The sequence below is a fragment of the Tubulanus polymorphus genome, chromosome 3, assembly GCF_964204645.1.
Source record: "Tubulanus polymorphus chromosome 3, tnTubPoly1.2, whole genome shotgun sequence".
Classification (NCBI taxonomy): domain Eukaryota; kingdom Metazoa; phylum Nemertea; class Palaeonemertea; order Tubulaniformes; family Tubulanidae; genus Tubulanus; species Tubulanus polymorphus.
The window spans coordinates 27,412,560-27,436,141 of NC_134027.1; the positions used below are offsets into that span (position 1 = coordinate 27,412,560).

Sequence of the window (23,582 nt, forward strand, 5' to 3'; positions counted from 1 at the left end):
TTTATACTCATGATTAGTAAAATGGTTTTTAACTCACTTTCTATGTTCCTGTTTGGAAGTGGATATTCTGTTAATTTCATCACCATCTTTTTTAAGTATGCAGCACTTTTTGCTGCTGCTGAGAATTGCCCTTTAGAAATCCACGGACAATACTAGCCCGGCGTTCGTCCCGCCGATCCAGATCTGAGTCCGAGCCGAATCCGGATAATATGGTTTTGACTATGTCGTTTTGAGTTGGTAATTAGTAGTACTGTGCTGTCAATATGGCGTCGACTCTACGTGTATCCGGCTGCAGCGGCCGCAGCTCAATTATCAGTAGATTACTCACTATTTCACTGTTTTACGCTTGTATTTGTTGTATATTTGTCAACTGTGATGATGCGCGGTTTGCTCCGAGGAGAAAACCGATCAATCCGTTAAAAATAGTTAACAATGACCTGCTGGGAGATAAAAACCTGCCGCATCAGCTGCAGGAGCAGCAGCAGCAGCAGCAGCGGCAGGTGCTTAGAAACCAGCTGCCTGACAGCCACAAACAGCATCTGAGAGCTGACAGTGTTGAGCAGCAGAATCGGAATCAGCTACCCGACAGGCTGAACCAGCGTCATCAGCCTGTTAATAAGCAGCATCAATCGAACAGAATTCAAAACGAGCCTCTGATTGTCAATAATAATGATAGAAATGAACCTGTAAAACCAGCAGCTAGAAATACATATGTGAAAAAACCTGTAGTAGAAACTCATCAGGAAGGAGCAGGAGGAGGAGGAGGGAAGCGTAGAGCTGCGACTGCAGTGAGAATATCTGAACATCCCGCCTGTAAACAAGATGTGATGAATTTATGCAGTAAAACATCACGTATCAATAATTTTGATATTTTGAACTGTTTGCAATATAACTTCAAGGTAAATCAACTCTCTGAGTGTGACCCTGGAATGAGGCCGGATCCCGAAAATAGGCAATAACTGTGAGACTACTGACTCGACATTGGTTTGAGTTGTGAAATATTGATATGTGATATTAATAATGATATATTTGATATTTTTCAGTCTGAGAATGATATTTCTTCTGATTGTCAAAATGTAAGTTATTTAAATGTGATCATTTCATCATAATTAAATCAATTTCACTTTTAATCAACTGTATTCTTTTTTTCCAACAGTTCCTTTGGGATTATAAGAGAAATTTAACGACTGATTATCGATTTGATAGCGCTGCATCTCAAGTGTGTCTCGATACTCTCAACAAGGTAACGATATTTAAACAGTATCGCTGACTAGTGGATCGCAACTATAGAACTTTATCCATGATTCAGTTCCACAGTTCTCTCTGTTAAAACTTGGCTCTAGAGTTCAACTAATGATAATACAGTATAGTCCAGGAACTGTCCAAGCTGAGATCCTGAGCTCCTGAGATCCTGAGCTCCTGAGATCCTGAGCTCCTCGGGTGTCAAAAACGTTTGAATTCGAATTATTTATTTTAACCTACATCTGTGGAACTCAGTCCAGAGTGGTGGAACTGGGTCCTATAAAACTGTCGGCAGAACTGGATCCAGAACTGTGGAACTGGGTCCTAAACTGTGGGCCGAACTGGGTGGAACTAAGGCCAGAACTGTGGAATTGGGTCCTAAACTATGGGTGGAACCAAGTCCAGAACTGTGCAACTGGATCTGAATTGTGGAACCTGCATTCAGAATTTAATTGAGATTAACCTAGAACAGAACTGTTACACACTATGTATGTTTAATTGTAGATGCCTGATTGCGCTCGACTCCAACCAGGAACTGGACAAATCATTTCCTGTTTGATTGAAAACAAAGATAATGTCACTGACGGAGCTTGTAAACAGTTTCTAACTAAAATGGCTGGAATTGTATTCAGTGATTTTCGCTTGATTTCAAATTTTGTACAAAGTTGCGATGAAGATATCATCGCGTTGAAGTGTGGTCGTATCGGGACGGTGCGTAAGGATAAAAATACTGATGTAAGTCATTAATTCATTAATTATTCAAATAACATCGAGAAATTAATTATTCATATGAAATTTTGAGTTAATTTCTTGAATTCGAAAGAGCAGCTTTGAAGGGTTTTATCATGAATTTTAATGTCAAATTCTCTCGTGAGTTTTTGGTCATATTGATACAGGGTGGCGCCGCTGACCTGGAAAACTTAGGGATTTAGAAAAATCAGGGAAAACTGAGGGAATCAGATGATCTAGAAAAAATAAAGGAAACTTAATACACAGAACAGGGAAATTGGGAAAAACTTGGGAATTTGGAAATAATAATTCCCGGTTTGGAAATATTTGGGAATTTGAGAAATTTTCCTCAAATCGGGGAAATATTTGGGAAATTCATTACATTTCACATATTGCATTTGCCAAGGGCAACTTTCTTCAGCGATTTCCCTTGAAAATCACTTTTATCAGCCAGTGTTACCACTAAAATGTTGACGAGCATGATAATGTCTGTTCATTTCCATTTGGGAAAATTGAAAAATTACCCATGAATTTTGAATTCATATAACTGTGGAAACCATGTTAGGACCTAATATGTAATTGGTTGAAAACAGCCGCTCGTGTGTGGGTAGTGATTATAACTATTATAATGAATATGTTTTAATATTTCAGCCTCCTCACTCACAGGGATCTACCATTAAATGTTTATCCGGTAAAATCAGTTCAGCGAATGAGAAATGCAAACAAGCGATATTACGTATAGCTGAATTACAGGGCGATGATTTCCACTTGGATCGACCGTTATTTTACGCGTGTCGCGACGACCGAGAACGATTCTGTTCTCGCGTGAAATCCGGCGGCGGTGAAGTTTATAAATGTCTCTCAAAACATAAATTCGATCGTGAAATGTCGACCGAGGTTCGTAAGCAGACGTTGAAACCGTTCATATCTTAGAATTGAAGTTTAGAATATAGAATAAGAATGGAACAAGTCTGATCAGTTTCCTTGAGCTTCCGAATCCTGAAGATGACTGTTAGGAGTCAAATCATGCACTCAAGGAATTCAGGCTCTGCTTTTCATTCTTATAGGATTTTTAGCGAAATATTGTCTTGTTCATATGATATAAAATCCCTCCACACTTAAATAAATAAATCAATAAATAATGAATAAAAAGAGTTTGAAATGTTTCCTCGAGCTAGTGTGGTTTACTCGATGATCCTAACTCAAGGAAATATTTCAGACTCGGTATTTCTTTCTATGGGATTTTGTATAATATCTTCACAACCAGGACCCAGTTCCACAGTTGTGAGTTAGAGTTGACTCTGAGTTAAAGTTAGTTTATTTTCAATGATTTAACTCAGAGTTAAATCTTAACTCGGAACTGTGGAACTGGACCCCGCAATTCAAAATCTTACATCAATGTTTGAAATTACTCCTATTCAATGAAACACAAATAAATATTTTTATATTTCTAGTGTAAATCTCGTTTGACCGCGAGACAGAAATTGATTCGTCAGGATTATAAAGTGAGTAAAACGTTTTCTGAAGCTTGTCGCGTCGATATCAGGAATAATAAATGTACGGGAGAACATCTTAAAGGACAGAAACGTCATATCAGAATGTCGATAATCGTCAGGTGTTTAGAATCGGCTTATAAAATCAGTAAGTAAATCAATCATTACAATAGATACTGGTATCAACTCATGATTTATTATTGAATCTAGTTAGACGATGAATACTCTGTTGCAATCCCACATTATCGATAAAATAGAGTCTGAAACGTTTTATTTAGCTAGTGTAGTTTATTCAACATTTCAACTGCATCCTAATAGTCATCTTCAGAAACTTTAATCTTTTAACTGGTGTTAGAATTAAATTATTAGACGTATATTCAGTGCAACACAAAGCAGTAAGATGTGTTCCTCTATTCTAAATGTGGGATTTTATATTATTCGTAACAATGCAGACTCGGATTGTTTTATCAATGGTTTCCGGTGGCAATGGGTGTAAGAGTTCAGGGCCCAGCTTCGGAAATAGGTTTAACTCTTAAATCGATTTAATTTCTTCATTAATTCAGTTTATCGTAAATCGATTTAGGCCTAAATCCTTTTTGTGAAGCTGGGCCCCAGAGATAAATGGACTTTGAATCGGTTTAGTCGACTGTATTGCAAAACAAAACCAGTTTGAAAATTGATTTTTGATGCGTTTCTGTTTTTGCTATCAGAGCGAGATGTGAGTCCGGAATGTTTGGCCGAAATGCAAGATTATCGCAGGAGTTTAATGCAGGATTATCAGATAAGTCCCGAAGTAGTGACTGATTGCGCGTCTGAGTTAAAGAATCATTGCGATAACGGATTCAAACGCGAAGGAAAAACGATCCATTGTTTGATGGATCTCGCGAGGCCGCGCAAATACGAGGGAGGAAAATTAACATTTTCTACTGAAATAACGAAGAAATGTTTACGAGCTGTAAGTTAAAAATCAAACATTACTGAGAACAGTCATCTCGTTAATGGAGAAATAGTTGTAGAGGCAACTTCAGTAACTTCAAATGATGATTAACACTTAGTAAATTGAAATAGAAATAAAAATTGTAACTCAGAAATAGAGATGACTTCAGTAATGAGATAAATTATCCAAATGATGAATTACACTTAGTAAATTGAATTAGAAATACAAATTGGGACTCATAAATATAGATGATTTCAGTAATGTGACAAATTATCAGAATTGAAGGGTATAAATGTTGTTTTAAATGAAATGTAATATATGTTGATTACAGTTGAAGGGTTTAATGCGTGAAGCTGATGTTGCTGAAGATTACAGAATTGATCCTACATTACACGCTGCGTGTCATTCTGTTGTACAATCTGAGTGTAAAGGAATCTCTCCGGGGGACTCAAGGTAAACTCCCTCTCTCCTCCCTCTCCCCTCCCTCTCCTCCCTCTCCCTTCCCTCTCTCCTCCCTCTCCCCTCCCTCTCCTCTCCCCTCCCTCTCCTCTCCCCACCCTCTCCCCTCCCTCTCTCCTCCATCTCCCCTCCCTCTCCTCCCTCTCTCCTCCATCTCTCCTGAATTGTTTATTGGATCATACTGATTCTATTTTAAGGATTATGAATTGTTTATTGGATCATACTGATTCTATTTTAAGGATTATGAATTGTTTATTGGATCACACTGATTCTATTTTAAGGATTATGAATTGTTTATTGGATCATACTGATTCTATTTTAAGGATTATGAATTGTTTATTGGATCACACTGATTCTATTTTAAGGATTATGAATTGTTTATTGGATCACACTAATTCTATTTTAAGGATTATGAATTGTTTATTGGATCACACTGATTCTATTTTAAGGATTATGAATTGTTTATTGGATCATACTGATTCTATTTTAAGGATTATGAATTGTTTATTGGATCACACTGATTCTATTTTAAGGATTATGAATTGATTATTGGATCACACTGATTCTATTTTAAGGATTATGAATTGTTTATTGGATCATACTGATTCTATTTTAAGGATTATGAATTGTTTATTGGATCATACTGATTCTATTTTAAGGATTATGAATTGTTTATTGGATCATACTGATTCTATTTTAAGGATTATGAATTGTTTATTGGATCACACTGATTCTATTTTAAGGATTATGAATTGTTTATTGGATCACACTGATTCTATTTTAAGGATTATGAATTGTTTATTGGATCACACTGATTCTATTTTAAGGATTATGAATTGTTTATTGGATCACACTGATTCTATTTTAAGGATTATGAATTGTTTATTGGATCACACTGATTCTATTTTAAGGATTATGAATTGTTTATTGGATCACACTGATTCTATTTTAAGGATTATGAATTGTTTATTGGATCACACTGATTCTATTTTAAGGATTATGAATTGTTTATTGGATCACACTGATTCTATTTTAAGGATTATGAATTGTTTATTGGATCATACTGATTCTATTTTAAGGATTATGAATTGTTTATTAGATCATACTGATTCTATTTTAAGGATTATGAATTGTTTATTGGATCATACTGATTCTATTTTAAGGATTATGAATTGTTTATTGGATCATACTGATTCTATTTTAAGGATTATGAATTGTTTATTGGATCACACTGATTCTATTTTAAGGATTATGAATTGTTTACTGGATCACACTGATTCTATTTTAAGGATTATGAATTGTTTATTGGATCACACTGATTCTATTTTAAGGATTATGAATTGTTTATTGGATCACACTGATTCTATTTTAAGGATTATGAATTGTTTATTGGATCACACTGATTCTATTTTAAGGATTATGAATTGTTTATTGGATCATACTGATTCTATTTTAAGGATTATGAATTGTTTATTGGATCACACTGATTCTATTTTAAGGATTATGAATTGTTTATTGGATCACACTGATTCTATTTTAAGGATTATGAATTGTTTATTGGATCACACTGATTCTATTTTAAGGATTATGAATTGTTTATTGGATCACACTGATTCTATTTTAAGGATTATGAATTGTTTATTGGATCACACTGATTCTATTTTAAGGATTATGAATTGTTTATTGGATCATACTGATTCTATTTTAAGGATTATGAATTGTTTATTGGATCATACTGATTCTATTTTAAGGATTATGAATTGTTTATTGGATCATACTGATTCTATTTTAAGGATTATGAATTGTTTATTGGATCACACTGATTCTATTTTAAGGATTATGAATTGTTTATTGGATCATACTGATTCTATTTTAAGGATTATGAATTGTTTATTGGATCATACTGATTCTATTTTAAGGATTATGAATTGTTTATTGGATCACACTGATTCTATTTTAAGGATTATGAATTGTTTATTGGATCATACTGATTCTATTTTAAGGATTATGAATTGTTTATTGGATCATACTGATTCTATTTTAAGGATTATGAATTGTTTATTGGATCATACTGATTCTATTTTAAGGATTATGAATTGTTTATTGGATCACACTGATTCTATTTTAAGGATTATGAATTGTTTATTGGATCACACTGATTCTATTTTAAGGATTATGAATTGTTTATTGGATCATACTGATTCTATTTTAAGGATTATGAATTGTTTATTGGATCACACTGATTCTATTTTAAGGATTATGAATTGTTTATTGGATCACACTGATTCTATTTTATTGTTTATTGGATCACACTGATTCTATTTTAAGGATTATGAATTGTTTATTGGATCACACTGATTCTATTTTAAGGATTATGAATTGTTTATTGGATCACTACGATTCTATTTTAAGGATTATGAATTGTTTATTGGATCACACTGTCTATTTTAAGGATTATGAATGTTCAACTGATTCTTTTAAGGATTCGTGCGAGTATATTGTTGATTGATTATGAATTGTTTATTGGATCATACTGATTCTATTTTAAGGATTATGAATTGTTTATTGGATCATACTGATTCTATTTTAAGGATTATGAATTGTTTATTGGATCACACTGATTCTATTTTAAGGATTATGAATTGTTTATTGGATCACACTGATTCTATTTTAAGGATTATGAATTGTTTATTGGATCATACTGATTCTATTTTAAGGATTATGAATTGTTTATTGGATCACACTGATTCTATTTTAAGGATTATGAATTGTTTATTGGATCATACTGATTCTATTTTAAGGATTATGAATTGTTTATTGGATCACACTGATTCTATTTTAAGGATTATGAATTGTTTATTGGATCACACTGATTCTATTTTAAGGATTATGAATTGTTTATTGGATCACACTGATTCTATTTTAAGGATTATGAATTGTTTATTGGATCACACTGATTCTATTTTAAGGATTATGAATTGTTTATTGGATCACACTGATTCTATTTTAAGGATTATGAATTGTTTATTGGATCACACTGATTCTATTTTAAGGATTATGAATTGTTTATTGGATCATACTGATTCTATTTTAAGGATTATGAATTGTTTATTGGATCACACTGATTCTATTTTAAGGATTATGAATTGTTTATTGGATCATACTGATTCTATTTTAAGGATTATGAATTGTTTATTGGATCATACTGATTCTATTTTAAGGATTATGAATTGTTTATTGGATCATACTGATTCTATTTTAAGGATTATGAATTGTTTATTGGATCATACTGATTCTATTTTAAGGATTATGAATTGTTTATTGGATCACACTGATTCTATTTTAAGGATTATGAATTGTTTATTGGATCACACTGATTCTATTTTAAGGATTATGAATTGTTTATTGGATCACACTGATTCTATTTTAAGGATTATGAATTGTTTATTGGATCACACTGATTCTATTTTAAGGATTATGAATTGTTTATTGGATCATACTGATTCTATTTTAAGGATTATGAATTGTTTATTGGATCATACTGATTCTATTTTAAGGATTATGAATTGTTTATTGGATCACACTGATTCTATTTTAAGGATTATGAATTGTTTATTGGATCACACTGATTCTATTTTAAGGATTATGAATTGTTTATTGGATCATACTGATTCTATTTTAAGGATTATGAATTGTTTATTGGATCATACTGATTCTATTTTAAGGATTATGAATTGTTTATTGGATCATACTGATTCTATTTTAAGGATTATGAATTGTTTATTGGATCATACTGATTCTATTTTAAGGATTATGAATTGTTTATTGGATCATACTGATTCTATTTTAAGGATTATGAATTGTTTATTGGATCACACTGATTCTATTTTAAGGATTATGAATTGTTTATTGGATCACACTGATTCTATTTTAAGGATTATGAATTGTTTATTGGATCACACTGATTCTATTTTAAGGATTATGAATTGTTTATTGGATCACACTGATTCTATTTTAAGGATTATGAATTGTTTATTGGATCATACTGATTCTATTTTAAGGATTATGAATTGTTTATTGGATCACACTGATTCTATTTTAAGGATTATGAATTGTTTATTGGATCATACTGATTCTATTTTAAGGATTATGAATTGTTTATTGGATCATACTGATTCTATTTTAAGGATTATGAATTGTTTATTGGATCACACTGATTCTATTTTAAGGATTATGAATTGTTTATTGGATCATACTGATTCTATTTTAAGGATTATGAATTGTTTATTGGATCATACTGATTCTATTTTATAAGGATTATGAATTGTTTATTGGATCATACTGATTCTATTTTAAGGATTATGAATTGTTTATTGGATCATACTGATTCTATTTTAAGGATTATGAATTGTTTATTGGATCATACTGATTCTATTTTAAGGATTATGAATTGTTTATTGGATCACACTGATTCTATTTTAAGGATTATGAATTGTTTATTGGATCACACTGATTCTATTTTAAGGATTATGAATTGTTTATTGGATCACACTGATTCTATTTTAAGGATTATGAATTGTTTATTGGATCACACTGATTCTATTTTAAGGATTATGAATTGTTTATTGGATCACACTGATTCTATTTTAAGGATTATGAATTGTTTATTGGATCACACTGATTCTATTTTAAGGATTATGAATTGTTTATTGGATCACACTGATTCTATTTTAAGGATTATGAATTGTTTATTGGATCACACTGATTCTATTTTAAGGATTATGAATTGTTTATTGGATCACACTGATTCTATTTTAAGGATTATGAATTGTTTATTGGATCACACTGATTCTATTTTAAGGATTATGAATTGTTTATTGGATCACACTGATTCTATTTTAAGGATTATGAATTGTTTATTGGATCACACTGATTCTATTTTAAGGATTATGAATTGTTTATTGGATCACACTGATTCTATTTTAAGGATTATGAATTGTTTATTGGATCACACTGATTCTATTTTAAGGATTATGAATTGTTTATTGGATCACACTGATTCTATTTTAAGGATTATGAATTGTTTATTGGATCACACTGATTCTATTTTAAGGATTATGAATTGTTTATTGGATCACACTGATTCTATTTTAAGGATTATGAATTGTTTATTGGATCACACTGATTCTATTTTAAGGATTATGAATTGTTTATTGGATCATACTGATTCTATTTTATAAGGATTATGAATTGTTTATTGGATCATACTGATTCTATTTTAAGGATTATGAATTGTTTATTGGATCATACTGATTCTATTTTAAGGATTATGAATTGTTTATTGGATCATACTGATTCTATTTTAAGGATTATGAATTGTTTATTGGATCACACTGATTCTATTTTAAGGATTATGAATTGTTTATTGGATCACACTGATTCTATTTTAAGGATTATGAATTGTTTATTGGATCACACTGATTCTATTTTAAGGATTATGAATTGTTTATTGGATCACACTGATTCTATTTTAAGGATTATGAATTGTTTATTGGATCACACTGATTCTATTTTAAGGATTATGAATTGTTTATTGGATCACACTGATTCTATTTTAAGGATTATGAATTGTTTATTGGATCACACTGATTCTATTTTAAGGATTATGAATTGTTTATTGGATCACACTGATTCTATTTTAAGGATTATGAATTGTTTATTGGATCACACTGATTCTATTTTAAGGATTATGAATTGTTTATTGGATCACACTGATTCTATTTTAAGGATTATGAATTGTTTATTGGATCACACTGATTCTATTTTAAGGATTATGAATTGTTTATTGGATCACACTGATTCTATTTTAAGGATTATGAATTGTTTATTGGATCACACTGATTCTATTTTAAGGATTATGAATTGTTTATTGGATCACACTGATTCTATTTTAAGGATTATGAATTGTTTATTGGATCACACTGATTCTATTTTAAGGATTATGAATTGTTTATTGGATCACACTGATTCTATTTTAAGGATTATGAATTGTTTATTGGATCACACTGATTCTATTTTAAGGATTATGAATTGTTTATTGGATCACACTGATTCTATTTTAAGGATTATGAATTGTTTATTGGATCACACTGATTCTATTTTAAGGATTATGAATTGTTTATTGGATCACACTGATTCTATTTTAAGGATTATGAATTGTTTATTGGATCACACTGATTCTATTTTAAGGATTATGAATTGTTTATTGGATCACACTGATTCTATTTTAAGGATTATGAATTGTTTATTGGATCACACTGATTCTATTTTAAGGATTATGAATTGTTTATTGGATCACACTGATTCTATTTTAAGGATTATGAATTGTTTATTGGATCACACTGATTCTATTTTAAGGATTATGAATTGTTTATTGGATCATACTGATTCTATTTTAAGGATTATGAATTGTTTATTGGATCATACTGATTCTATTTTAAGGATTATGAATTGTTTATTGGATCATACTGATTCTATTTTAAGGATTATGAATTGTTTATTGGATCATACTGATTCTATTTTAAGGATTATGAATTGTTTATTGGATCATACTGATTCTATTTTAAGGATTATGAATTGTTTATTGGATCATACTGATTCTATTTTAAGGATTATGAATTGTTTATTGGATCATACTGATTCTATTTTAAGGATTATGAATTGTTTATTGGATCACACTGATTCTATTTTAAGGATTATGAATTGTTTATTGGATCATACTGATTCTATTTTAAGGATTATGAATTGTTTATTGGATCATACTGATTCTATTTTAAGGATTATGAATTGTTTATTGGATCATACTGATTCTATTTTAAGGATTATGAATTGTTTATTGGATCATACTGATTCTATTTTAAGGATTATGAATTGTTTATTGGATCACACTGATTCTATTTTAAGGATTATGAATTGTTTATTGGATCACACTGATTCTATTTTAAGGATTATGAATTGTTTATTGGATCACATCGGTTCTGATAAAATGAATGAAGAATGTGAAGAACGTTTGTTAGAAGTTCAATATTTTATGGCTCGTGATTGGAAGTAAGTAATCTGACTGTAAATAGGGTTTGCGGGTTCCGGCTCGTGATTGGAAGTAAGTAATCTGACTGTAAATAGGGTTTACGGGTTCCGACGACTCCTTCATTCCTTATAGTGAAACAAATATTTCTAATCATCTCAAAATCTCCTACAAATTGTGCGAAATATTACTGTAATATTCTTTGAATTTTGGGGGAGTCGTATTTCTATCTGCCGCATTGGTTCCCGATATATTGAGCTATTATGATCAATGTGGTACGGACGGCAGCAGCAGCAGCAGCAGCAGCAGCAGCAGCAGCAGCAGCAGCAGTAGCAGTATAGCGTGTGATAGTGACGAGTATTGTCTATATATTTGTTCAGGCTGGACTATCACTTGTATAAAGCATGTCGTAAAGATGCCTATAGTAAATGTGGTGCTACCGAGCAGTGGTACAATACTCAACAGATACACAACGTTCCCGTTCAGGAAAATAGCGCAACTCCCGTTTTAACATGTTTATATTGGGTGATGAAATTGAGACAGCCCGGTCGTCAGGTGAGACCATCAGTTATACGGCTGTGTTTTAATAGTTCAGTGTACACTGGTGATCACCGCTCCCCTCACACACCCCTCTATACACCTATCACCTCTGTACATTGTACTAGATGTCTATATACACACATGACTAGGTACCGGGGGTGAATGGTCGTGATGGATTCTCTTCATTCTGGGGGTTTAGGGTGAATGATGGTTATGGATTCTCTTCATTATTTTTCACACTCTACAATGAATATTCATACAACACAAATTATACAGGTATCAATTTACAGCCTGGAACCACCCATTCAGCCTGGAACCACCCACTCAGCCTGGAACCACCCTCCTAAGTCTTAAAGAAATGTCTGGTGTTTGTAGTTCATTTTCAATTAAAAATATCTCTGGTGAAGTTCTTAACTCACATGTGAAGTGTGGACGATCAGTTTTTGAAAATGAGCTGATAAAATATCTAATATCTGGTGTTTGTAGTTCATTTTCAATTAAAAATGTCTCAGGTGAAGCACTGAACACATGTGAAGTGTGGACGATCAGTTTTTGAAAGTGAGCTGATAAAATGTCTAATGTCTGGTGTTCGTAGTTCATTTTCAATTAAAAATGTCTCAGGTGAAGCACTGAACACATGTGAAGTGTGGACGATCAGTTTTTGAAAGTGAGCTGATAAAATATCTAATATCCGGTGTTCGTAGTTCATTTTCTGGTGATGTGAATGTTTCTGGTGAAGTTCTTAACACATGTGAAATAAGGGTGGATGATCAGTTTTTGTATGCTCATTAAAATGTCTGGTGTTTGTAGTTCATAGTGCAGTGAGATAAATGATACCTGTATAAACAGTGTTGAGGAGACAGAGTTGTGTTAATGTCATGTGTGTATAAAGACAGTTTTATTTATTGTTTTTGATTACTCTCTGATTTTAGATTGTCCCCTCGATTATATCGGAAATGTTCCCAAAATGCAAAGACGTTGTGCGGCGCCACCGACTGGACAAACTTGAAACTACAGAACTACGATGAACATCTATTAACGTTTTCTTGTCTTTATTCAAATATGAAAAATGGAAAGGTTCGAATTAATAAACATTGAATCAGTGATGGGGAGAAGGAGGGGAGGAGGGAGGAGGGAGGAATGAGTGAATTCAAATAGGATCTGTTCAATATCTAATAGGGGGTTCATTAACCGAGGCTCACAATTACTGTCACTTTTTCACTTCTATCTGTTTCCTAGATCTCTTTATTATTTGTCACATCGATTGTTTTATCATGAAGATAAAATTATTGTATCTGAAGTATAAATCACTCACTGACGATGTCTTTTCAATTATTTTCGATGCAATAATTTTATACGTTGATATTAAGATCCACAATAGAATAGCATAAACTTGATGAGACTGTAATCATATCAGTGAAATCAATCGTGAAAATCTATTAGAAAAAATGTAATAATGAGCACTATAAAGTGTTTGATAGTTGCTATTCTATAATGGTTCTACAAATCGTGATATAAGAATTTTTTGAAAGCTGTCGCTGAATTGAAGTAGTGAACTATAATGCAATCACTTTTATTCGATGTATTAAAGTTTAATTTGATGTATTTCAGTTGGAACGTGAATGCGCTATGGAAGTTAAACGAGTAATGAGACAGAGAGCTGTTAGTGTCGAGATGGAACCACGTATTGAGGAACCGTGTATGAAAGATTTAGCCGAATTCTGCAGTGAAAACGTACAAAAGGGAAACGTAAGTAGCATCTATTAACGATGATAACAAACTACTGCGGCAAGTGAACATCCACCAGGTGTCGCTAGTGTGCAGTGGGACATCAACCACTGCAGCGATAGAGGATTCCACCTGTGGCATGCGAGGATCTGCCAGGTGTCACTAGTAATTCTTCGGTCATCCGCACTTTGATTTATCCTAGATTTCAAATAAAAATGAATAAACTCTTCGGCACCTTTAAATGAAAACTACCAGGGGTACATACCAAACACGAAGAGTAGAAAAGTGTTTATGTTCCTCACAACTTGTTTTGACAATATTTGAATTCATGAGTTCAAAAATACAGTCTTCAACATCGATAGTTAAACTCTTTACATTCAGAGGAGTAGAACTGTGTCTTAACACGTCGTCTTTAGGAATAGCCGGTGCTTGATCAAATCAATTTCGTTGTAATTTCAGGAAATCGAATGTTTACAAGATCATTTAGAAGATTTAGCCGATGAATGTCGATCTGCTGTTGGTAATTTCACTGAAGATGAAGACATGGATCCTGAATTAGATCGGATATTGATTAAAGCTTGTACTCCGATGATTAAAAAGTTCTGCGATGAATTGATGTCGCAGGACGATACCGAACCCGGGGACGTGATGGAATGTTTAATCAGACAGAAACATCACCCGAAAATGAATAAGAAATGTCGAGCAGGAGTCGAACATCATCAACTTGTAAGTAACATCATTCATAAATACACTGGGTTTGTAGCAAGGCTAACATTTTAAAATCTAGAAATTTCTCTGACTCACTCAAGATGTGAAATCACATGGACGAACCAGTAAATGGACGAAATGTGACCACCACCCTGTAAAATGTGCTTACTCTTTTTGGACTTGATGTTATTTATCCCAGGGAATATCTGCTGATGAATTTTATTGTATCTTTCCAGTTACAACTTAGTCAAAATTTAAAGTGGTCGTTTCTTTCAAAAATAGATTATAAATTTGATTGCATTGCCTTTTTCATACTTAAATGATTGATTAAGACAAAATGCTGTGAACTTGACTTCTTGATTCTGGAAAGTGCTGAATTTTGTCATAGTCCACAACAAACCTGCTACAAACCTTGCATTCACTTAATAACCTCAAACTACAGAATTGTAATACAAACTCATTAGAATCAGTGATGTGATTATAGTGAAGTAAAAGTGAAAATGTTCTAATTTCAGATTTCAATGAAAGGATTTAAATTTACCTATCAGTTCAAAGAAGCTTGCAAATTAGATGTAATAAGAAATTGTCAGGGCCATTCAAAAAAGAAGTAAGATATTCATCGGATTTCTGATGATACATGATATATGATAAGATAAATGATATTTGATATAAGATAAATGATATGATAATATGATGTATTTAAAGGAGTGATGTCATCGTGTGTTTAAGTGAAGTCGTTAGAAACGATACTTTGTACGATCGACCGCCAAGAATCTCTCGCGAATGTCGACAGAAATTAAAATTCGAATTATTCCAACGGGTAAGTGTGCGCCCGTGGGTGTGTGCGCGCCCATGTGGGTGTGCGCGCCCGTGTGGGTGTGTGCGCGCCCATGTGGGTGTGCGCGCTCGTGGGTGTGTGCGCGCCCGTGTGGGTGTGTGCGCGCGTGTGTGCATTCTACAGTTTCAACATTGCATAAGTCATTATCTCGGTTGTATTTTATTATTTTTGAATTAGTCCGAAAACATTCAGTTTGATCCAAAACTGAGAAAAGGTTGCGCTGCGGATCAACAGAAATTTTGTAGTAATGTCGTACCTGGAAGTTCAGCTGTAAGTTTGAAATACTCAGTTTCACATTCGTGACTTATATCCAAAACTAGTCTTAAGATTGGTTATTGAACTAAGGTCGCTTAGACTGGTCTCGAATCATGACCGTGAATCTGGGATCCAGAAACTATTACATGTGCTGTAGATTTGATGTGAATTAATTTGATATTTTTGATTTATTTAGGTTTTAGAATGTTTAAAGAAACATCAACAAAAACTATCAGATAAATGTCATAGAATCGTATTCAAACGTCAGGTAATTAATGGATTATTCACCAATGTTCAATTCATTTCACTTGTATCCAGTATTGTGTATCCTGTATTGTGTATCCTGTATTGTGTATCCAGTATCCTGTATTGTGTATCCTGTATTGTGTATCATTTTCATACACTATTCTTTAATTTCATGTATTTTATTTTGTAGAAAGTTGAATTGGTTGTGAATAATGCGGATTATCAGTTAATGACTCAGTGTAAATCAATGATTAAGGTAAAGTTGAGTTCTCATCTCATTCCTTAATAACTTATCATCTCAAAATCAATTGAGACAAATCACAGTCAATTGTTAGTACATGAAACACCCACAATATTAAAAATCTAATTTACTACAAAATGTTTACTGTGACATTTGGGGTAGAATGCTTTTATCCTCTTTGAATAAGTCTTTTAGAATTAATCTTCAATATTTTAGGTCATTTATATCACTTTGTAAACTCAAAAGGCAAACTTAATCTAAAAACTCAAACTCAAAAGAACTGACACAAAACTCACTTCAAACTCATCATCATCCATTCAGTGTCTATATGTGATTGTTTTTACAGATTCATTGTTCATCGGTTCAATCATCTGAAATTCTCAACTGTTTGAAAAAACACAAAGATCAAATGGATTTCGACGTTAAATGTAGAAAAGTCGTTTACAACCGTTTGGAAACTAAAAGTCACGGTAAGTCAAAATTACCTCAATTCATTTACAGTTATATATAAGTTAAGTCAAAACTACCTCAACTCATCAATAACCATTCACAGGTTCAGTCAGTGAACCAATGTCATCTTTAATGAAGTCATCTCTATTTTTGGAGTCCATATTTGTATTTATAATTCAATTAACTAAGTTTTATTTATCATTTTGATAATTCTTCAATGTAATGATTGTCGGAACTACAATGACTTCAGCAGTAGCGAGTTTCCCTGTATATTCCCTAACGTTGTATGTTTGTATTGTTGAATACAGATTACAGATTTAATCCACAACTGATGCGAGAATGTAAATTAGATATTCCTAAATTCTGTCGACCGATCATCAATAAACGTAAAAAAGATACCGAAATGGAAGGTGAAGTTATCAACTGTTTGAAATTACAGTTAGTTAAAAAGGTAAGATTTTCATCTTCTGATTTACGCTGGTTTCAATGTGTCAATCCGTACCTCTGAACCGCCCTCCCCTCCATCAGTCCTGAAACCCCTGATGCAGCCCTGAACTGACCCCTCATTGAACTTTTTGTAGATGTTATCTCCTTCCTGTGAAACAAGAATCAAGAATATAATCATGGAATCATCGTTACATTACAAACAGGATCCAGTTTTAGCTAAAGCTTGTCGCGAAGAGGTTAGTGTATATTCAACAGATTCCTGGTCAGTTAGCTGACTAGCTGGCTGGTCAGTTGGCTGGTGGGTCAGTCAGCTGGCTAGCTGGCTGGTCGGTCGGCTGATCATTTGAATGACTGCAGATTATTCTAATTCATTGAATTGTATATGATTATTTTCTGTGTAGATTTTAACGATGTGTCCTGATAAACTATCGGATGGCGATGAATCACGTTATGGCGGCGTTGAAGAATGTTTGAAAAACAAATTCAAACAACATAAGATTAAAAAACGAGTTTGTCAAGATGTAAGCATCATTTCAAATAGTTAGACAGTTAATACATGGTTTTCGTGAAGATATCTGATTGTGAAACTAAACCACGGTCTTGTTACTGGCTTGTCGTATATTCATTTGAGATATTTGGCAACTTTTCCTTATGAAGATAATGCTTGAAATTGCGTTAACAAACAAGAGGGAAGAAAGGGAGGGTCCTAAATGAATCGTTAAGTTGATTGTTCGAGGATTTTGTGGAATTGTAAAGTTGATTGTTTGATGATTGTATTTACAGGAGGTGATGCGATTGTTATCGGAGAGTAAAGTTGATATACACATCGATGCGTTATTGTTTAAAGCGTGTTCTTTAGATGTTCAACATTTATGTCATGATGTTCTTCCTGGTGAAGGCAGACGTAAGTTATTTATAAGCAATAATAGCTGTTTATTCTGGAATCTAAATAAAACATATTGAACACAATGGAGAGAGTGGAGGAGTGTTCAGAAGATCATGACACCCGTTTCATATGAGAATCAATTGGAATCTCTCAAAAGCGGTTAATGAATATCCCTGATGAGCTGCACTGTTACACCCTACCCCTCACATACGCTTCACTCTAGTCAACCTCTCTCCCATAGACAATCCAAGGCTACCCGACTGTATGAGCCAGCCATTCCCAACCCTAGCTCAGTGACATCACAAACTTAAACACTTAAAACCATAGGTCGAGTGACCAGTGACATCACAGCCACTCAGTATTGGCAGCTAGCCCTAACCCTAGGTCAGCTGACCAGTGACATCACAGCCACTCAGTACTAGCAGCTAACCCTAACCCTAGGTCAGGTGACCAGTGACATCACAGTCACTCAGTACTAGCAGCTAACCCTAACCCTAGGTCAGCTGACCAGTGACATCACAGCCACTGAGTACTAGCAGCTAACCCTAACCCTAGGTCAGGTGACCAGTGACATCACAGCCACTCAGTACTAGCAGCTAACCCTAACCCTAGGTCAGGTGACCAGTGACATCACAGCCACTCAGTACTAGCAGCTAACCCTAACCCTAGGTCAGGTGACCAGTGACATCACAGCCACTGAGTACTAGCAGCTAACCCTAACCCTAGGTCAGGTGACCAGTGACATCACAGCATCTGAGTACTAGCAGCTAACCCTAACCCTAGGTCAGCTGACCAGTGACATCACAGCCACTCAGTACTAGCAGCTAACCCTAACCCTAGGTCAGGTGACCAGTGACATGACAGATCCCCATGACTGGCATGACAAAGTGTTGATATTAGTTGGAGCCACCCTAGGTCAGTTTTAGGACTGGATTCTAATGGTGTCTCTATTTTGTTTCTATTTGAATTATAGAAATGTCATGTTTATTATCTACACTTGAGGAACAGCCACAGGCGTTAGATCACACATGTAAAAAAATGTTACAAGAACGAGTCGATATGTGGGAATACGCTGCCAAGGTAAATCAATAAACAGTCACTGTTACAATCTGATTCTTTAAACGGTTGAAACTTTTGAAATTGATTAATTTTGAGTTGAATTAGATTTAACTGACAACTGAAGGAAGTGGATCCGGAATCCAGCTGCACTGTTTAAGTTCAAATTCAATTCTACAGTTGAACATACGAAGTGAATTTATGTCAAATTCTAACTGTGAGAACTGTGAAACTATAGGTGTTATCAGAACATGTTTTATTGTCTAATTTATCGATGTTGTATTTTCAGCTGGCTCCACCAGAAACATTGAAAGATGTCGCCATACAGCTGAATCAATCTCCTTCGAGACAATACTTTATAGCAGTGATATTTGCTGTAATTGGATTTATATTTATTGGTGGTTTATTTTGTGGTCGTGTGACAAAACGAGTTCGCGCTGAAGTGAAAAACAAGTAACATTTTATATGGTTTGATCAACTATCTACAGTTTACAGCAGTGTCAACAGTATCAACAGTGTCAACAGTATCAACAGTGTGGACAGCGAACTGGGACAGATTACACGAGTGTGGGAAGGAGTTAAGGCTATTGGTCAGGTTAGGCTCCTTGGGCCAGTTGCACAGTCGTGACCTAAGTCCAAAGGTGGTCTTAAATCTTAACACCAATCTTAAGTTGTTAGATTAGCTATAGAACTAAGTTGGTCTTATACTGGTCTTAAGTCTAAGCCATGACTATGCAACCGGCCCCTTGTGGTTAGGGAGGGGTAAGGCTCGCACTAGGAGTAAGGAGTGACTGACGCCTGTAACTGTAGATAGTTCATTCTATTTCATATTCCCATTTCTTAGTCACAGACAATGATTTTATATGATAAGAAAATATGTATGCAAAAATATGAACAAACAGATAAATTATTGACTTTCATTTCTAGCATTCGATGCATATATAATATAAGAATAGAATTGAAACACGTTCTCGGTATATGTGTGATAAGATCTATCATTCCTGTCTTGTTGTTTATGTTTATTGATGCCTGTCGTTCTGATTGTTTTCAATCATCAGGTTCTCGTCGAAACTCTCGAGTCAAAATTGTTTTATAAACCTAGACTTAAACACGCAAGTTATTCTAGAAATGTTCATCTTGTCGATCCGACAAATATTATTACTCAAGAAAATTGAATTGTGTAAAGATATGAGATATTTGCTTGCTGTAGATCGAGAGGGATGGAAGGGGTGTGGGGCGGGTATATTGATAGAATACAAGTAAAACGTAGATTACATATTGTGAATGTAGTTAGTTAGAATTAGTTTTACTTGTGTTTAGAGAATCTCAATATTATTAACAGTACCTGTATCTATAGTGTATGATTATATATGGTACCTGTGTTATGTATATTCGGTCTCTAATCTGTATAAAATTATTTCTTTGTCGCGAATCAAAAATTTTATGTGAACTCGATATTGATTGTGAAAATATGCATTATTCGTAACGAACATTTGAGCTGAGCAATGTAAACCAAACTGGGACAAACCAGTTGCATAGTTGTGGTTTCAGTGAAAAAATGGTCTTACTCTGTGAGACTGGTCTTAGATGTAATAATGATCTTAGACTGGTCTTAAGTTGTTAAATCGACTATAGAACTTAAATGAGTTTAGACTGGTCTTAAGTTGTTAGATTGGTTATAGAACCAAAATGAGCTTAGACTGGTCTTAAGTTGTTAGATTGGTTATAGAACCAAAATGTGTTTAGACTGGTCTTAAGTTGTTAGATTGGTTATAGAACCAAAATGAGCTTGGACTGGTCTTAAGTTGTTAGATTGGTTATAGAACCAAAACGAGCTTAGACTGGTCTTAAGATGTCAGATTGGTTATAGAACCAAAATGAGCTTATACTGGTCTTAGAACCAAAATGATCTTAGATTGGTCTTAAGTTGTTAAATTGACTATAGAAGCAAAATGAGTTTAGACCGGTCTGAATTTGTTAGATTGGCTATAGAACCAGAATGAGCTTATCTGAAGCCTCGACTGTGCAACTGAGTCTGATCTGATGCTGTAGAGAAAGTTTCTCCTGATTCTAGTTTAAATATGATTGCATTCATTGTCCGTCCATTTAATGCAATCATATTTGATTCTCAGTCTATTTTACTCCTAAATGCGAAACAACGAATCATATTTTATCTTTCTTGTAATCAAATCATCTCTAGATGATATTTGTGTAATCGCTCTATGTATTTAACCAGCACACATGGTCTGCAGTTTGGAGTTGGTTCGTGTTTGAATATTTATACGTGTCGATAGTAAAATGTCATTAATTTATTATCAACAATCAACTCTTTATACGGTATGGGATCATTCATTTATTACGTACGCATAAAATTTGAATTTTTCAACCCCCTCCCCCTCTGTACGCAAAATCGGACATTTTTTCATATACATTATGCATTACAGTACACAATTGCACTGACCCCTCCCCCTCCCCTAATGCGTACGTAATAAATGAATGACCCCTATGCGCCCATCTTGCGTTGTGTACTATTTTTTAGAAATTTAATCAAAATCTTACGACTTTCGATTGATATACATCAAAATTTGGAACAAAAAATGCAATAATTTTTAATTTTTTATATATTTTGGCTTGAAAATGAGTGAATAATTGACTATTTTACTGGATTCTCGGGAGTGTATTTACCTGTTTTAGGTTTATGTCGTACGCGTGTTATCAATATTAATCATTTATCATTACCAGGTATATTTAAAAACACACAGCCCAGTTGTACGGCTGTGACTTCATTCCAAGAATGGACATATATCTTAAGACTGGTCTTAAGTCGTTCATTTGGTTCTAAATCCAAAATGAGCTTAGATAGGTCCTGGAAGAAGCCAAAGACTGCACATCTGGATCCAAGTGTTAGAAATAAGTTAAAGTAAACCATGGGATAGAATTATAACTTGGTTCATCCACAGGTTAACTTAACCAAATTTTACACCCAACCACATTGGTTCTGTGCACATGGGTTGTTACAGTATAACTGTTAATACAAATCTAGTAGCCAAGAGTAAATTTGTCGTATGAAACAGGTTTCGTATTATCTAAATCTGGATTGATATAAATATCTATAGCTGGGATATGCTGGAACTCATTGTAATAAACAGGTTTCATATTTAACACAGAATCGTATTAACGAGGTTCAAAATTCCACCCTAGTGTGTTGAATAACGGGAATACCACTATAGTGCGTCTACACCGCAGCGCGGTGTATCGTTAGTTACTAATATTTCACTATGTTTGACAGGTGCATTTTTCAAGAGAGATAATTACTAATTACATCAATACACCGCAGTGCGGTGTTCTAGCAAAATCTATCACTGATTTATACGCCGCACTGCGGTGTAGACGCACTGAAAGGGTTAACGAGGTTCAACTGTATTACACAGAAATTCAGCTAGTCTTGTATTAATTAATCCTTTTACATCAAGTGTAAATAACATGAATGAATGTGAGATTCTAATATTAACGAACCATAGTTTAATCCAATAACTATATATATATATATAAATATAGAGCTACAGTCAAACTCTGTGTAAGTCATCATTTGGATAAGTCATCACATTACTGAAGTCATCCTTATTTTTGAGTCTTGATTTGTTTTTTTGCAATTCCATTTTACTAGGTGAAAGTCGTCATTTGGATAAGTCGTCACACATTACTGAAGTCATCTCATATTTCTAATTCAATTTACTAAGTCGTCCAAACTACAATGACTTCACGATGAGTTAGTCTGTAATAATCATTAATTAAGGTAATGTTTGTGTAAAGTAAACATTCTATATCTCTTTCTCGATGTATGAATTTATTCACCGTATGATTTCATTTTTCAACAGGATAAGTGAAATATATTTTTTTCATTTATAGAAATGTTTTCTTGTGTTTTCTTCCTTGTCGTCTCATTTCCCATTCAATGGATCTAAGGTTGACTCACTCTGAAGTACGTGTAGTTTACAGACCGTTCGAATTCAAATTAAATGCATGAAACTTAGTGAATACAGTAACCTGTCTGTGGTCGATCTGATATTGCCACAAAGCCAAAACCGTATCACCAAGGATTCGCATTATTGTATTTTCAAAATAGCAATTGTTTATCTGCCTTTATACAATAAATCAACGTCTTTGGATAATTTAGCATCCAAACCACTTCAAGTGCAAAGCAGCATTCAATTGTAACTCCCGGATAAAATTCGTCGACTTT

At 33.6% G+C, this 23,582-nt stretch overlaps 1 protein-coding gene across 2 annotated transcripts; it reads left to right on the top strand.

Moving 5' to 3' along the window:
- Window positions 1-708: 708 nt before the first annotated feature.
- On the top strand, window positions 709-23,219 carry LOC141901112 (Golgi apparatus protein 1-like). Of its 2 annotated transcripts, none has more exons than XM_074788196.1 (24): window positions 709-899; window positions 1,044-1,076; window positions 1,157-1,243; window positions 1,747-1,977; window positions 2,623-2,868; window positions 3,426-3,612; window positions 4,175-4,419; window positions 4,733-4,854; window positions 11,866-11,967; window positions 12,325-12,499; window positions 14,096-14,233; window positions 14,672-14,938; window positions 15,436-15,527; window positions 15,626-15,740; window positions 15,936-16,028; window positions 16,210-16,281; window positions 16,450-16,515; window positions 16,847-16,970; window positions 17,259-17,401; window positions 17,532-17,633; window positions 17,799-17,918; window positions 18,181-18,301; window positions 19,257-19,363; window positions 19,629-23,219. In XM_074788196.1, the coding sequence occupies exons 1-24, from the start codon at window positions 828-830 to the stop codon at window positions 19,794-19,796; spliced, it is 3,228 nt and encodes a 1,075-aa protein (XP_074644297.1). In that variant the 5' UTR covers window positions 709-827; the 3' UTR covers window positions 19,797-23,219. The 2 variants fall into 2 exon arrangements, with proteins under 2 accessions (XP_074644297.1, XP_074644298.1); XM_074788197.1 differs by lacking the exon at window positions 12,325-12,499 and adding an exon at window positions 13,417-13,561.
- Window positions 23,220-23,582: the final 363 nt, after the last annotated feature.

Bases quoted from the DNA above. Each gene is read 5' to 3' on its own strand.
- LOC141901112 (XM_074788196.1), top strand. From the start codon at position 828: ATGAATTTATGCAGTAAAACATCACGTATCAATAATTTTGATATTTTG. The intron at 16,516-16,846 runs GTAAAGTTGAGT...TTGTTTTTACAG, and splicing joins AGTGTAAATCAATGATTAAG to ATTCATTGTTCATCGGTTCA. The intron at 18,302-19,256 runs GTAAGTTATTTA...TTTGAATTATAG, and splicing joins TCTTCCTGGTGAAGGCAGAC to AAATGTCATGTTTATTATCT.